The 17,220-nt window shown below is 42.9% G+C and overlaps 1 protein-coding gene across 7 annotated transcripts in view; it reads left to right on the forward strand.

The window, feature by feature from the left end:
* The window catches only part of ANKRD11 (ankyrin repeat domain containing 11), a 243,221-nt gene that overhangs the window by 180,102 nt on the left and 45,899 nt on the right, over nt 1-17,220 (forward strand). For 4 of the 7 annotated variants that reach the window (XM_037142310.2, XM_037142308.2, XM_037142311.2 and 1 more), the window contains one exon: nt 15,599-15,743. In XM_037142310.2, coding sequence (XP_036998205.2) covers nt 15,657-15,743 — 87 coding nt within the window. In that variant the 5' untranslated portion in view covers nt 15,599-15,656. Of the gene's footprint in view, nt 1-9,179; nt 9,259-15,595; nt 15,744-17,220 lie in introns of all 7 variants that reach the window. The other 3 variants (XM_053666583.1, XM_037142309.2, XM_053666584.1) reach the window with 2 other exon arrangements.

Here is a 17,220-nt window from a genome sequence, read left to right on the forward strand (position 1 = left end):
TTCAAAGCAGTTTTGGCAAGGGTTGGGGGGGGGCAGATTGGGTGCCCCATGTGCTCTCGATGAGGACATGCATGGGGCAGCCTTACCATAGATCACTTTTCAGTATCATGTAAATATGTACCCTGTTTGCTCATTTCTGCCAAGAGGTTGGTGCAGGAATGTGGGCTTATAAATGGAGGATGAGAACATGGATGAGGTGGCGAGGCAGGAATGCTACCGTGGGTCTTGGGGCTGCAGAGCAGGACACTCGGAATCCTGGTTTCCAGAAATACCCACGTGTTCAGAGCTGACTGGTCCTGCAGACTAGGCCAAGGCAAAAGGGTGAGGTGACATACACATTATCTTTGTTGTTGGAGCATATATTGTTCAACAGAATTAAAAATAATGAGCACTGTGCAAGTGTCTCATAGCTGCCTAGTGACACCCAGTGCCTGTGGCACTTATTGTGTCTGATCACATGTGATAAGGAATCTAAGCTACTAGTTATGTCTACTCCTTATAACATTTAATGGAAGTGCTGTGCTTAACAGTCTTCACCCCGTGTCTTTTGTTTTGACATTTGAATTTGCAGTTGTTTTTTAATGGGAAGGTGTTTCTTTATATCTAAAATGTTATACTTGCATGGAACCCTTTTATCATCTCTCCTTTGGTTCGTCCAGCCATAGAGTTATACCATCCTGGGAATGGCACAAGAGTGCTGATAGTTGTACAGAGTGGGATGAATCTCAGGAACATGTCAGTCATGCCCCCTAGGAAGATCTGCTTGAGCAGGTGGCTTCACTTCCACCTTTTTTGGAAAGCATCTCTTGTAAATAAGGTACCTTGTGTCTTAAGGAAATTCTTGGTTCCCATCATTGTTGCAGAGTCAGTGGTTATTATCTGAACCTTGTAGGAACATGTGAGGAACGTGTGAGGAATTTTCCATTCAGGGGCCTGGAGATCCAATGTTTAAGGGTGTGTGTGCTGGATGCTCGCGTGTGTGTTTATTCAGCAGATGTTTCTTTTAAAAAAAAGATTTATTGATTTTAGAGAGAAACAGAGACTCAATTTGTTGTAACACTTAATTATGCATTCATTGTTTGATTCTTGTATGTGCTGTGACTGGGGATCATACCTGCAACCTTGGTGTATTGGGTGATGCTATAACCAACAGAGCCTCTGGCTAGGACTCAAAAAATGTTCCTTGAGTACCCGTCCCAGCCAGTTCATTTCGGACTTTGGTGAAGGTAGTGAACAAAATAAACTCTTGCTTTTGCCTTGGCCCTGGGCCTTTACTACCCCTGAGGACAGTGGTTCTGAGTCCCCAAATCTCCTGTGTGGTCATGTGGCTGAAAACCTATCAGTAAAGTAATGGTTATAGCTTTTTCAAACCACCTGGCAGGAAAAGTGTCTAAATTGATTTCCTGTGATGTTGACCATCACTTCTTAATTTAGAGGCTTGAATAAAAGATCTACCTGAGAGTCATCAGGCAGGTTGAAGCATGTCGCATGGTAGTATCCTGCCACCAAGCTGCTGCATGTCTGCTTATCATCCTCCAGGAGCATGGGCTTAGAGAAACTCAAGAGTGCTTTTGGATGAAATGACAAAATGAATACAAGAATAGCAGCTCCAAGGACTCACTATCAGTGGAGACTTGCTTCTGCTCTGCGGGCCCACAGCTAAGATTTATGTGGAGGGTCATCTCACCCCTCAGTCTGTATGTGTGAGGGGCTTCACAAACAGAGCTGTACACCAAGGTGATGTTACCTGGTGTCCTGTCTCAGGTCCTGTACTGAGGTGGCACAGAGCTTTCAGAGTGGTGGTTTGGCAGGTAGTGTAGCGAGGGGGCCGATATGTCAAGTAGTGAGTGCAGGGTCTTGGTGGGAGAGCCAGTCCAATCTGAAGTTCAAGGGTAGCAGCCTCCCCTCAATGCAAAGGTCTCATGTGTCAGTGGTGGTACAGGAAATGACAGCCCCCTTCCCTGTGCATGAGGATGGGTTGCATGTTACATACACCTCACCAGTGCAACCCAAATGAAGACGGGGAATTGTGCCCTCCCACCCCGTCTCCCATATATACACTTCCAGCACATGGGAAACTTACCCACAGTGTGCTTTTATGCTGCCACCATGATTCTTCTGCTTTTCTGCTGGGGGCCACTTGGGCTGTTCGCAGGTTTTACATAAGTCAGTGGCTTTGGTGGTCTGTGTATGCATGTCAGTTGGGGGTGGCATGGGTAGCTGCCATGGCTAAGATGGCAGCTTCAGTGGAGCATGGGTAGAGCCTAGTGCCCACCAATCTTTGCTCCCAAGTCAAATCTTGGACTGCTCATTCTGGCCATTTCTCCCAAGGATCCCATAGTTTGCTGAGTGCCCAGCTAGGTGGCTCGTCTTGTCACTTTCCATCAGCTGTGGCTCTTTGCCAGCCTGCAGTCAGAAGTAGCAGGACCTCACTGTCTGGAGGAGCAAAGTTAGGAGAATGGGTCCTCAGAGGAGGACAAGAGCACATTCTGTGGAAACTAAGGTGTTTTCACTTAGAGTACCAGATAACAAAGTGTTTTTTCAAGACACATTGAAACATCTGGTTCAGGGGTTTCTACTCTCAGCTCTACCCTTCCAAACTTGAGAGACAGATGGGTAGTGAAGGATCCATCATTGATTGAGCTTTTAATATGAGAAAAGTTGATTTACATATTTATAGATAGAGCGACTTAGATGTATGACCCCAAACATAAGATTCTTAACCAGTTAGGACAGTGTTTCTGAAATGTCCTGACAGCTTCTCATTGTGAGAAGAAACTACCTCTGTCCTCAACATAGTACACACACACACACGAGACATATTCATCAAATAATTTTATTCATGGGATGGTGTATGTGGTGTCCCCCAATATTTTTTGTCATGTGTTATTTTATTTTTTGAAACAGTGGCTGTTCAACATGTTAAAATGATTCTGGGATTGACCCTTGTTTTGGCAACACCTTAGCAGTTGATCTGCATTTGTATAACACAGTTCCCATATCTTTTTGAAGTGTCTGTTCATGCCTTTGTTCATGTCTAGTTGGATTGTTTGTTTGCTGCTGTTCTGTTTTAGTCTACATGCAAGTCTTTGTTGGACTTGTGATTTGCAGATATTTTCTGCCCAGTTGTAGCTTGTCTTTTTAGTCTGTAAACTAGGTCTTCCTCAGACCAAAAGTTTTAAATTTCATCGAGATACTATTTTTTTTTTCTTTTCTGCATTGCACTTTTGGTGTCACATGTAAGAACATTTTTTTTGATGACGTACCTTTTTTTAAGGTTCTGTTTATTTTTAGAGAAAGGGGAAGGGAAGAAGAGAGGGAGAGGAACACTAATGTGCGGTTGCCTCTTGCACACCCCCTTGTTGGAATCGAACTGGCGACCCTTTGGTTTGCAGACCTGCACTCAATCCTCTGAGCTCCCCCAGCCAGGATCATGTCTAAGGACTCTTTATCTAGCTTTAGGTTTTGAAGACTTTCTCCTGTGTTTTATTTTTCTAAAATTTTTATAGGTTTTCTTAGATTTATACCTAAGCATTTCATTTTTATTTAGAGTAATACAGTAGACTTTTTTGTGTACTGAACTGGTATTCTGCAACCTTGCTGAACTTATTATTTCTAGAAGTTTTTGGTAGGTTCCTTATAATTTTACAGATAGGCCATCATGTCATTATTAAATACAGTCATCAGGTCTCTGTATCTGCCAGTTCCACATCTGTAGATTCAGTTAACCATGAATTAAAATATATTTGGAAAAAGTTATATTGTTTCTGAAGTGCACTATGTAGTTAGGGCTATCATAGTTGCTGCGTCTAAACAAAGCATGTACAGACTTCATTTTCCTTCTCATTTTCCTAAGCAATACAGTATAACTACTATTTATAAAACATTTACTTTGTATTAGCATAATGTAAGTAATTTAGAGACATGCAGGAGGATGTGAGTAGGTTATATGCAAATATTGTATGCCATTTTATATAGCGAACTTGAGCATTTATGGATTTTGATATACATTGGTGGTGGGGGGTATTCTGAAAACAGTTCCATGGTGGATACTATGGAAACACTGTAGAAAGTTTTACTGTTTTCTTTCTTCCTAATCTACATGCTTTTCATTTCCTCTTCTTGCCTTATTACTCTGGCCAGTACTTCCAGTGCTGTACCTATTTAGCTGTGCTGGAAGGGACATCATTGCTTTTTTCCCAATCAGGGTTTTTTTTGTGTGTGTATGTGTGTTTTTTTTTACTGTTAAGAATGTTGACTATATTGAGGACATTTCCCTGTGTGCCTGTTGTGCTGAGATTTTTTTATCATGAGTGTGGAATTTTGTTAAATACTTCTTCTGCATCATTTATTTTGATTATGTAATTTTTCTTTAGCCTGTTAATATGGTAGATTGCATTGATTGACTTTTCGAATGTTGATCTAGCCTTTCATATTTAGTATTTGTTATCATAAGTGTAGCTGTACCTACCTCTCTAATTGCCTTGTTTACTTGATGATAATATGGCAGCCGCACCACAGAACATTCCCCTTTTTCCTGCTCCACAGTGTAGATATGCCACATGACCTGAGCAGCCACCTGGTAGGTAGGCTTTGTGTCCCAAGACCTCTCTAGGTAGTGTTGCAGTAAATTGCCCTGTGCCAGCCTTTTCCTGTCCTTGTTTGTACATCTTGGCAGCAGATCTAGCAGTGGTATGGCTGGGTTACAGGGTGAAATGTTTATGATACTTTGGGATACTCCACAGCCCCTTCCTTGAGTGCTGTCCTCTTTTGCATTCCCAGCAGACATGCATGAATGTGCCTGGGTTCTCTTTCTGATCTTTCTCTCCACTTGTGTTTTTGTCTCCTTCTGGTCACTTCTGTCCGTTTATTTCTGTATGGATCAGCCCTAGAAGATATCTTGGAATCACCCCTTCTTTATTCAATGCTTCATGGCCATTACTATTTTTAGTTATTTGGTTATTTGCCTTTTAGGAGTATGTCTGCACTTCCCTGTCTTTCATCACATTTAGTGTATTTGTATCTTAGTTCCTTCTGTGTTTTATATTTATTATTTATTTTGGAGAAAGGAAGCAGGGGAGAGAGAGAAAGAGAAACATCGATTTGTTGTTCCACTTATTTATGCATTCATTAGTTAATTCTTGTATGTGCCCTGACCAAGGTTGAACCTGCAAACTTGGCGTATTGGCACAACTCTAATCAACTGAGCTCCCCAGCCAGGGCTCTTAACTGTTCTTTTCAGCCCTTCTCTTTTTACCTCCCACATTTTAGGGTTATATGTTTACGTTTAATTTATCAAGGTTTTTGTTTTTCATTCTGTTCCACAATTACAGTGGCTTTTGCATGGGTTATGTTCACTCCAAATGTTGTGAAGCCTTGGACTGCTACCCACTAATGTCTGGAAAGCTACAGTTCTCAACAGGATCACATAGGGTAATGGGTCCACCATCCCTTGCTGGGGGCTGGTGCCATCTGAGAGAGACCAGTCCTGCAACAAGGTTAGCTAACCAACCTTCCATTTTCTAAACTCCTGCTGGAGTATAGTAGGTCCCGTGATTTGAATATAACTGGCTTTGAAAACTTTATTATAAAATTAACATAACACCTAAAAGTCCACAGACCGAAAATGTGTGATTCGCTGATCACAGAGAACACACATGTGTGCCCCTTCACTTAGAAACACCCTTGGGTCAGCCTCCCAGTCACAGTGCCACAGCCCCCACCATTCTCTGGACTTCCATGACAATAATGTCCTTACTTTAGTTATATTCTCGTCACCTAAGTATTCATTCCTAAGCCTTGTAGTTTAATGTATTTGGAAATTTATTTAGGTATATAATGCATTTTCTTCTCATCATTATTTTTGAGTCTTCTTCAGGTTATCTGTGTATTGTCACTGCTGTATGGTATTCCACGTCAGCATCACAGTATCATACTACCATTATAGGCCTCTTACACATATTGCTGCAGTGCACATTCTTGTATTTGTATCCTGGTGCATTTGTGCTTGCATTTCTTTTGGATGTGTCCCCAGAAATGCCATGTTGTAGGATATGTGTATGTTCAATCTGAGTAGATAGTGCCAGACTTAGTGCATTGGTTCACACTCCTATTAGAATGTATTAGCTGCCTTTGTTGTAGATCCTCCCTGATACCTGATATCATATTTTGATTTTTGTTTACATTTGTTTAATTGTTAAATGAGCTGATGACTTTTCATCTACCTACTGGCTCGTGTCCCTTTGTATATTAGATGGTTTGTCTTTTATATTGATTTGTAGGGGTTCTTTATATATATTTTAGATAAGAGCTGTTTGTCAGATGCATGTGTAGAAAATATTCTGTTGTCTTTTGTGGGAAGGTGATCTTTAATGCACAAAATCTGTTATTTTCAAAGTGCCCAAATTTTCAGACTTTTCCTTATGGTTAACATTTCTGATTAAAAGGTCTTTCTTTACATTGAAATTGTGAAACTGTTCTTCTATGTTATTGTCTACTAATTTAATGGATATTCCTTTTACATTTAGACTTGTGATCTGTCTGGAATTGGTTTCTGGGTGTGGTGTAAGGTGGGAATCATGTCTAGTTTTTCCACATGGATGTCCAGTAGTCTCAGAACCTAATGGCAGAAGTGTCCTTTGTGCTTTGTGGTCCCTCTGCTGTCCTAAATTAGTGTCAACTGACAGGCATGGGGTTGTTTCTGGCTTCGCTCTATTGGTCAGCACCGTTTCAGCATCATGCTGTTTTAACACTGTTGCTTCAGCTTTTAAATAACTTCAACTTAAACTTTGAGGTTCTTTCCATTTTAAGTTTATTTGCATGAGGTTTTTGTTTGTTTGTTTTTTTTTTTTAACTTTTTTCTTCTGACTATTTGGATTTCTCTGCAGTAGTCATTTTATCATGGTCATATCACTGCTCTCCTGGTTTTGGTTCCTCCCAAGTCTCTTGCTGCCCTTGTGCTTGCAGAGGTTCCCAGACTTCTTGGGCTTGAGGGTTAATGAGTACTACAGTAAGCTTTTGTCATGTGGGTTATAGCTTTCAAATTAGTGTTTTAAAACATTTGTCTTAAAGAGTATAACAGAAAATTTTAATGTTTAGTTCATTGAAAATATTACATATAAATAAACTTACTGCAAGGTAACTATTTTACTAAAGAAAGCACAAAAATTTGCCCTGGCTGGTGTAGCTCAGTGGATTGAGCACGGGCTGATGAACCAAAGGATCGCGGTTCAATTCCCAGTCAGGCACATGCGTGGGTTGCAGGCCAGTTCCCAGAACAGGGGACACACAAGAGGCAAGCATACATTGATATTTCTCTCCGTCTCTGCTTTCCTTCCACTCTAAAGATAAAAAAATAAAATCTTAAAAAAAAACCCACAAAAATTTAGTGGAAAAAGCGGTATTATTTAAATAAAAGAGAGCTGGACACTGCTGTACTCTGACTAATGCACTCTACTGTTTAAAGCCTGTCACAGACATGTAGTAGGAAAGGGACACATTGGAAGCCTTCTCACGTGATTGTGGATTCCACTTGACAGGAATTGTACCACAGCCTGTTGATTCAATGTTGCACTGCAGTCCCATTGGTGTGTTCTGTTCATGGATGGGTCTTTCTTTCGTGTGGTTTGTAATGTCCCATATTAGCCATTTGGAAACTATTGGTTAACTGAATTATGCGTATCTTCCAAATGTTGACATATTTTATCACTTATATCATCACTGATCTCATTAAAATGTCTTTAAGCATTGGGATGCTCTTAAGCTAATGGAGATGCAAGTTTTCCAAAATTCAGTTTTTACCTGAAAGTTCAAATTTTGTTACTGGCCACAACCAACTGCTATTAATTTTCCTTGAAAGAGTAGGCTCGGTTTGTTCATTTTTGATAAAGTAACTGCCAGATACCCAGTTCTTAATAAGAATAGTGTGTCTGAGTCAAGTAAAATTTGTGTTCCATGAAAACACAGCCAGTTCAGCTAATCACTCACATTTTTGTGGAAGCTTTTCTTCAGATAAGTGTTATGCTTTGATATGCAGAAGTGCTTCAACCACACTTCACATCTTGTCACAATATTGGAAGGACAAGGACTCAAGGTTTGCAGTTTAAGGGAATTTATAATTTTTGCTGCTCTATCAAGGAGAGTCATAGGTGACACTGGCTTAATTTATGGTGGTGGTATGACAGCGAGGAGCACAGGGACTATGAGTAATTTGCCTTCTTTGGGAGCATGGCAGTATACACCTTGGCATGGGCAGGTAGCTGGCTCTCAGCATTATTATGAAAACAATTTTGGCTTACAGACTCTCCAAAAGGGCCCACAAACAACACTAAGAACTGCTACACTAGAGGGGATGCTGCGTAGGAAATGTCTCAGTGCTGTGGGCTGTCTGGTCTGCCTAGTCTGCCTAGTCTGCCTACCCTTGCAAAGTGAAGGCAGCTGAAAGCCAGGGCTGCAATCTGGGCATGGCCAAGGTCCAGTAAAACTTTATTTATGGACACAGAAATTCTAATTTCATGCAGTTTCTATGCATCACAAAATATTAGTCATGAGTTTCTTGTGAACACCACCTCCCCACCATCCCCCACAGCCCAAAGGATTTAAAATACAAAAACCGTTCTTAGAGCCAATGGAGACAACTGTCTTTGGCCCGAAGCTAACTCCCTCAGGAGGGCTACAGAGGAGATTATCTCTACTTTTATGCGCGTGTTTTGAAAATACCTTTAATTTACTCTTATGCTTATTGAAGTATGGCTGGATTTAGTATTTCAATGTGGAAATAATTTCCTCAGGTTCGGGGCTCTATTGTCATCTGGCATTCATAAGTTGATCAGAATTGTGGATGCTGAATTTTGGGTCAATCCAAATCTCACTTCCTTATGGAGGACATTGGGGCTGCTGATTCTGGAGGCCAGGCAAGGTTATGTTATGGCTCAGTTCATTCCTTCTCTGTGCCCTGAGAGTCTTTCTGTTTAAAGAGGCATGCCTTGGCTGTTCACTAATTTCTTTGGTTAGATCTTTGACTTTCTAAGATGGTAGGTTTTGGAATTCTCTAGAACTTAACGTTTTACCTTATTTTTAAATTTATGAACTTTTATTCTCCTTGAATTCTCTACTGCTATCGAAATTGCTTCTAATCTTTTGTTTCTATTTTATTATTTTTTTAACCCTTACCTGAGGAGGAGGGGAGAGAAAGAAAAAGAAATATTGATTGGTTGCCTCCCGTACGCACCACAACTGGGAATTGAACCCTCAACCTAGGTATGTGTCATGACCGAGAATTGAACCTGCAGCCTTTTGGTGCATAAGGACGATGCTCCAACCATCCAAGCTACCCAGTCAGAGCTCCTTTGCTTCTCTTTTGTAGCCCTTTGTTTTGTTCCCTGTCTGTATCTTCTGCCATGTAAATAGGGGTTCCCTGCATTCTCTGCACTCCTCCTGGTGTGTATGCTTGTTCACACTGGTCTTCCTCTCAGGCTGCTTGTCTTCTTCCTGTGGTTGCAGCTCAGCTGGACAAGGTACCCTGGAACCTGGTGGGTCTTCCTTGACCACTATGTATATGTGTAGCCTGAAAAGGTGACCAGGACTGTTGACTCTGTGTCCTATTCCACTGTGCTTGTCTCCCTGGCAGAGCTGCTCCAGCTGGCTGGGCCCACAAGGCCCCTAGTGCCTTTGGGAACTTTCACAGGATTTTCCCACTCAGGTTCCAGCTTTGATCTATTTTACATGAGGCCAGTAAAAATGCATTCTGATTCCCCATAGTTTCTTGCTATTAGCTTGATACTTAAGGCCGAATCCGGCTAAAATTCCTAGGATTTTTGCTAAGCTGCAGGCATTGAAGTAGTGCCTTTCACCTTCCTGCACTAGATTTTGTCTTGGAGGAGCCCCTTTTACATGTGTTGTGTCTCCTGTCCACATAGAACATTGTGATATGTGTAAAGAAGAGGAGAGACAGTGTGATATTTGGGATGCCCACCTTAGACAAAGGCCTTGAGTGTGTCTGTTGTGATATGGATGGGAGCTGGGTCTGCTAGCAATTCTCACACTTGAAGGTTGTTCAAAGTACCTTTGGGAAGGAACACACCTTGTCATCCTTGTCCAGAGGCTTCCTGTCACATTTGTCCTGTCAGCCCTTTGACTAATTGTCTCTCCAAGCTCCAAGGTACAGGATCCTGTGGCAGATAAGGAGATTTTTGCCAGGTGAATATCATGTGGAGTTTCTTTGAGCTGTAGGTCACCTAGAAATGTGCATAAGTACAGGGCTGGATGGTGACCATAGGTGACCATCCCTCCCTAGGTGACCATAGGTCAGGGGCCTGGCTGCAGACAGTTGTTGGTTCTCTCCGAGCTAAATGGATTTTTGTTTGGGCTCTGACACATGGCTGCCAGGTAATTGGCAAATTTCTTGATCCAACAAGGGAGGCACCATACCCTGTTTCAGGGAATGTGACTCAGGGAATGTGACAGTCTCTTTAGAAAATTTACTTTACTCCATACTCTCTTGAGAGCTTTCCTGAATGGTCTCTGTGCCACTGACAGCCTGTGAAGCTGGAACAGCTGCCGTTCAGTTTGGAGGTACAGAAACAGGGCCTGCGTCCAACAACTTATTCCTCCACAGGAGCTGGTCAGTGGCCAAAGCAGAGCTCAGGCCAGCTCTGTTGTCCTCAGCTACCTTTTACTGCGATGCACACATTTCCCAGGTGCTCAGTGTCAAGTTCTGTATGTGTCCCAGTGTGCTGTGGAGTGTTTTGTTTTGATGTGGATTACACTCTATCTGAGTTTACAATAGACTTCTTCTGATACTGGAAACAAGATTGAAGTTGCACTTACAGTGTTTTCTGTGCAGGGACAGCCAGGTCACCTCCAGGAAGAAGATGTTCTTCCAGGGTGAGGTTTATTGGTCACCCATTGGGTTGTGGTCAGCTGTGGAGTGTGTTGATCAAAAAGTCTCAGGGCCCGGGTTCAGACAGCCACTGAACTGTGTAGAAGGGAGAATTGCCAGCCATGAAAATTGTCTCCACGGTGAACAACTGTCAGGTGGTCCCAACCTCTTTCTGAGTTTAATAGTGAATGCCCAGCTCTGAGCGGGGAGGTCCAGGGTTCACAGCAGTGCTCCAGAGTCTGGCTCCTGACATGGAGGCCTCACAGTGCTGATGAAGGTTGCTGGTGGTCCCGCTTTGTCTGTATCATTCCCTTGGCTAGCATGGCCATTATCTGCAGCCAAGGGAAAGGCTGACTAGGTAGAAGGGCGCAAGCCAGTGTGGAGCCTCTGGGATCGCCAGGATGACCAAAGCATTTGAGCTTTTATTTTCATTTGTTGCATTGACCACAATGTCCATTATGTTTTTTCCATACAGTGGCTCTAGTAGTGCTTAGTTGTCTAACTTCATTCAAAGCAATTTTATTAAATTGTATTGTGACAGCTGTCATATCAGCATGCATTTAAAAAAACCATCAAAATTGGTGAATTTTTGTGCAGCCATTTTACTAATGAAGATGGAAGAAGATACACAACAGTTTCAGCATATTATGCTTTACTATTTCAAGAAAGATAAAAACAGAACTGAAAGGCAAAAAAAAATTTGTGCAATGTATGGAGAAGGTACTGTGACTGATTGAATGTGTCAAAAGTGGTTGGTGAAATCTCTTGGTACCATTGACATTTTGGCCAAATAATTCTTTGCTATGGGGCTGTCTTATACATTACAAGATGTTTAGCAGCACCACTGGCCTCTACCCACTAGAAGCCAATAGTGGGAGATAGACAACATACTCAGAATATTCAAATCAATAAAGTTATTGATGAAAATGAAAAATGTATCTTTTATTTTATGGGAAAAAATAACAGACTTTTTGGTCAACCCAATAATTTGTCATGAGGAGATAACAAAATTATTGTTGGCCAGGGAACTCACCAAATGGGTCATATGAAGAATGGATGGATCACCTCGTGCATCCTGGCAAATCTGACCTCTGTCTCTTTGTCACTAACAGCTTTCTTGAACTCTTTGTTCCAGTGACTGCTCCTAAAGAGATGAGTCTAGTGTGCTGGGATGCACACCAGGTCCTGGTTTTCCTAATTAGTACTGAATATTGAGGCGTTTTGTAACAAGCATCACACCCAAACACGAGGATCCTGAAGTGCCTAGGTGGTTTTGGCTGCATTATGAAGGTGGACTTGAGAAACACATGTCACAGAAAAGAAAACAGTATTCAGGATGACATTCCTGCCCCACCTATGGGGTCTGCAGGATTTGTGGGAGAGGTGGGGTGGAGTCTTTGAAGATAGTGGCCTTTGAGATGTAAGGCCCATGGGCCAGCACAGGCTATATAGCATGCTTGGCCAGCTGCTAGCACGTAATGTCCCTCAGGTTGTCCTGGTGAGTGAGGTTTGACCTGCCCTTACTCTATGATAGGTCACACAGAAGTAGCTGATTGGTTGTTCACAAATGAAAATACTAGTGTCTTCTGGTAGCAAGGGACAGCTGCCTGTAGCAGAGAATCATGTGTCAAAGTCTAGATCAGAGGAATTGGACCTAAAGACCTGCATCCTGAGGTTTCAGTGTTTTAACACTAACAATGACAGCCTACATTGGTGGACCACTTCATGGTTACTTGGTACCCAGGAACTGGGTACACCTTTGAGGGCCACCACTTTGTAGGCTTAACCTGTACTTTGAGGTGTCATCTCTGTAACAGGTCTTGGGCCATCATGAGCAGAGCTCTTTCCCAGTGTATCTTGGTGTCATATCAGAACTCAAACTAGCTATATATAAAGCCTGCTTCTAAAACACTTCACCCTCTGATTTCTGAGGGTGCTTTGAAAATGGAAGAAATCCTAAATAAGCTCAGAACTCATAATCACCCTTCCCCTAGTTCTATAGCTTCTGTGGTTGTTTTTTAATGATAATTAAGCTTTGGAGCTTGGGGGCTGTTATTCTGGAAACATTGTATTCTCTTCATGCTGTCCTGTAGCTATTGTGCCTTTCCTAGGACAGGAAGGTGGGAGTGGGAGAAGGAGGCAGGTTTTCTTCTCAGGGGCCTCAAAACCCCACTTTCAATATAGAGACCACCAGCAGAGTCAACTGAGGGACACTGAGTGAGATCAGTTGTTTGAAGAATGAAGTGGTTCTCCATGCGCTCTCCTGGTCAAGGTGCTGTGAAGTGAACAGTGAGATCCAAGTCCAGGAACTGAGGGGTCTGCATTTGCAGCCACACCTAAGCTGTTCCAGGTGTTTTCCACACATACCCCACAGACTCGTGTGTTCACACCCAGGAGCTGGAGGGTCGAATATCCCATGATTACGTTGCTCAGTTTTTCAGTCATGAGAGCAGGCAGTCAGGATTTTTTTTTTTTTAATTTAACTTCTGGATAATCTTTAAATTTGTACTGAAATGTTGCTGATGGGTTTTTAGGCAGTAGTAAGTTTTAATAGCTGTTCCTGAGTCAAGCTCTACAATGCCATTCTTCTAGGCCGAGATGTTCCAGTTCTGTAGTGGGAAATTGGAGGAGAATTTGAGATTTTATTTACTTATTTTTAGAGAGCAGGGAAGGGAGAGAGAAAGAGAGGGAAAGAAACATCAGTTGGCTGCCTCCTACATGCTCCCAGCCAGGGACCTGGCCTGCTGGTGCCCTGGTGGGAATTAATCCAGTGACCTTTCTATTTGTGGGATGATGCCCAACCCACTGAGCCACACCAGTTAGGGTGAGAATTTAGAATTCAGTTTCAAGTAGAGATGGAAAATGTCATTTTTGGCCTTAGCCATCAGAGCACGTGGATGGAAATGCCCTGTTCATCTGCATTATGTGCCAAGGAAAGAAGTGAATAAAATTGGCCAGCTGTGTTTCTCTCACCAAAATAAACTTAGATGTGTTCTTAGGTCAGTTAAGCAGCAAGATGATACTTTGTAAACTTTTATCAGTTAATATAAAAAAATAAGACAGGATCTTTTGAAGATACAGTGAAGAGCAGATTGATCTTCAGCACTTCAGGAGCATCAAAAGTGGGGAACTGTCACTTTCAGAATGCTTTTGAACATGTGTTTCAAAAGCTACACTTCATACCTAAAGAGGCTATTTAATTCCAGGTGAGTTAATTATAAAAATTACTCACCTTTTCCAAAATGGAAAAGCACAAAGGCATGTGACTATGGGAAAAGGAGGTGAAATGGTGCACGTGATTTGGTTTCTATAAAGTGTTTTCTAACTGAGAGAATGAAAATAACGCACAAAAAAGGAAGGCAGCGGCTTTTAGGAAGATACACTTTTCTCAGTTCCTTCTGCTGTGTGCAACTAAAACTCCAGGTGTGAAGTGTGTAACAAGCATAGGAGGACTGGGAAGTGGAGAGAGAGGCAGCCTGTATTGTAGGAACGTCCATGTCAGGCATGTCTGGTCAGGTCACTGTGGCCACAGGCGGAGATGTGATAGCATTTCAGTTTTTCACATAGGCCCCAGAGAAAGGTACTATGTGCCACACAGAGCCACCAGGGAAAGCACCATGGTGGTCAGGAGCAAGAGGGAATTCTTGGCCAAATTTTTGTTAGGGTTTCTGCATGAAGGCAAGGCACAGCAGGGTGAGCAGTTTAGGACTGGCTAATTTGAACAATTCTGCAAACTGGGTTATAGGGTGGTCTGTATTTCCTGGTGGCTGGGACGATTTATGTTAGGGGAAACAGTTCACTTGTGTATGAGCTAGCTGCTGATTGATAGTTTGGTGTGTGAAAGGCATGCCCACTTCAGGAACCCTTTGCTGTCCCTGAGAAAGGGCTAGTTTTGGGAGAGGCACTCTCTCCCAGGTAGCAAACCTTTTAAGGTGTCAACACACGAGAAAATAAAAACAGGATGAATACAGCATGTGTCCTGGGATTTCCTGGGAAATGCTGGGGCTACTGGCATCTGGCTTAGTAGGTGGGAGGAGTCTGGCATCAAAGTTGTCTGGACATTCTCTGAAACTCCTTCAGGGACATCACATTACTGCTTTCTGAACATTTTATTCGGGACAAGTTGGTAAAATGGGTGTGCCTGGTGCTTTCCGAAAAGAATAATGATTCTCATCTAAACTTCTGTCTAGGGGGCAGTGTGGGAATTGAGCTACTTTTCTGGGTGCTGACTGGTGTTCAGGCCATGGCCCAGAGGGTGACAGACAAGATCTGTACAACCTGAGGGGCAAGTACTGCACTTTGGGTGTGACCATGCCCGTGTGGGAAGGAGTGGCGGAGTAGGGTAGGGGACAAAGAAAGAGTGTGTGTGGTGTCCAACCCTAAAGAGCAGGGCCAGAGCTGCTGGAACCCCACATGCAATCAGAGAGAGGTTCAGGTACCAGCCACCACTGCCTGGAAGCATGGTCATCACCTTTGCAGGTTGATCCTTTCTGTAGCTGAGCAATGCCTGTTTGCCCCCACTGTGTTCTCCATAATGTAGTGTAGATGTTGTTTCTGCTTGTATTGACCACCTGGGTGCATCCTAAGTGACCTCTTCCTGGGTGCTGGTCAGAAGAGCTGGTTATATTCTTTTGGTTCATTCTGTCACATGAGTTGGAGATTGTCTCAGTTTTGGTTGAGTTCAACAAATTTTAACCCCATTCCTCTCTTTTGAAGCAGACTGTTGATGATGAAGCGATGGCTGTATAAATGAAGATCAAGTGAGGGGAGAAGAACGATGCCCAAGGGTGGGTGTTCTAAAACACCACAGCAAGAAGAATTTTCTCTCAGCAACGACATGGTGGAGAAACAAACAGGGAAAAAGGTAACACTTGGCTCAGCTATTCTCCTCTTCTTTTTTTCCTCCTCTTCCTCCTCACTTCCTATTCTTCCTGCTCTTCCTCCTTGTCTTTCTCTCATCCTTAACTCTCTTCTCCTCTTAACCCTCCTCCTTTCTCTTCATCCTTGCCTAACTCTCCTCCTCACAGTCACCTATCCTCAGCATATTCACTATGTCTAAACAGGTGTAAAGGCTGAGAATGTCTCCTTGCCCACAGCAGAGTTTTGTGTTTTCTTGGCCCTGTCTTTGTTGGGCCTCCCTTGGCAGCCAGCAGTGGAGAAAGCACTGTCAGATTGGTGGGTACAGAGAGCAGTGATCTTGCCAAAGAGGTCTTGCTTTGTTTCAAGGATGTATTTATTATTTGGGGACCAAAGTTAGTATTTAAAGAATAGGTTTATATTTGAGATAATCTTGATTTGGCCCCACACTTCTGTCCCCCAGGACCACAGGATTCATGGTTTCAGTAAGACTAGATCTGACATTTAACTGTATTTAAGTTATCCTGACTGGTACTGTTGCTGGATAATTTAAATTCCAGTTTGGCTTGTTCTCAGTGTGAATAGAAAATGGGATGTAACTTTAAAATCCTTTTATCTCATTAAAATGCCTGTAATTCTGGACTCTGTGGTATGCACTTCTTGTTTTATAGTGTGGGGGTGATACTGGGGTCTGGCACATACTTCCTGTCTTTCAGTGTAGAGTGACAGTAGGCTCTGAGGAGTGCACTTCCTGACCTGCAGTTGGGGGGAGACACTGGACTATGGGATGCACACTTCCTGTCCTGCACTGTAAGCCTGCCCAGTGAGCATAGACCTGAAATCAGACCCTAAAGTTCAAGCTCACACTTTGGTATGTGTCTCTTTATGACTATGAACAAGTCAACTACCTGCCCTGAGATGTGGTTTCTTAATCTCTACAGTAGGAACAAGAGCACCTTGTGCAGTTGTAGTGAGGTGGGATAACAGTGCTTGCCTGCTCATGGGGTGACACCACCCTGTCATCACCCTTCTTTAATCCTGATGTTTCTTGGCTTCTTTCCCTGTCTCTCTGGATGTCCATATGGCTGGCCATCCATACTAACCAGTCTTACTATCAGCCACAGGCCTCCGTGCTCAGGGGTTGCCTCTCGCAGTCCCATTACTAGCCCTTGAAGCTGCTTCTTGCTGCTTTCCCACCAGGCCACTATGTCCTAACACTTGTGAATGAACAGAAGTTCTGGGACTGCTTCTTGCCCACTCTCTCCCAGAGCTTCCTGCTGCTATATTAGTTCATGGCTGCAGCTCTTAATGATGCCCTGGGTTCAGCGGGGTGTGAGGTTAGCATGTTTTCCACATGAAAAGATTAGCGAGGTTTAATGTGAAGTAGTTCAGGAACATAGACATGCTTAGATGCTCGTCGGGATGAACAGGCAGGCCTCTAAGACCCTGACGTCTAGGCATTCGTGTCCACGCCTTTTATCCCA

This window comes from Artibeus jamaicensis, unplaced genomic scaffold (assembly GCF_021234435.1).
Source record: "Artibeus jamaicensis isolate MK-2021 breed Jamaican fruit bat unplaced genomic scaffold, CSHL_Jam_final contig_464, whole genome shotgun sequence".
Classification (NCBI taxonomy): Eukaryota; Metazoa; Chordata; class Mammalia; order Chiroptera; family Phyllostomidae; genus Artibeus; species Artibeus jamaicensis.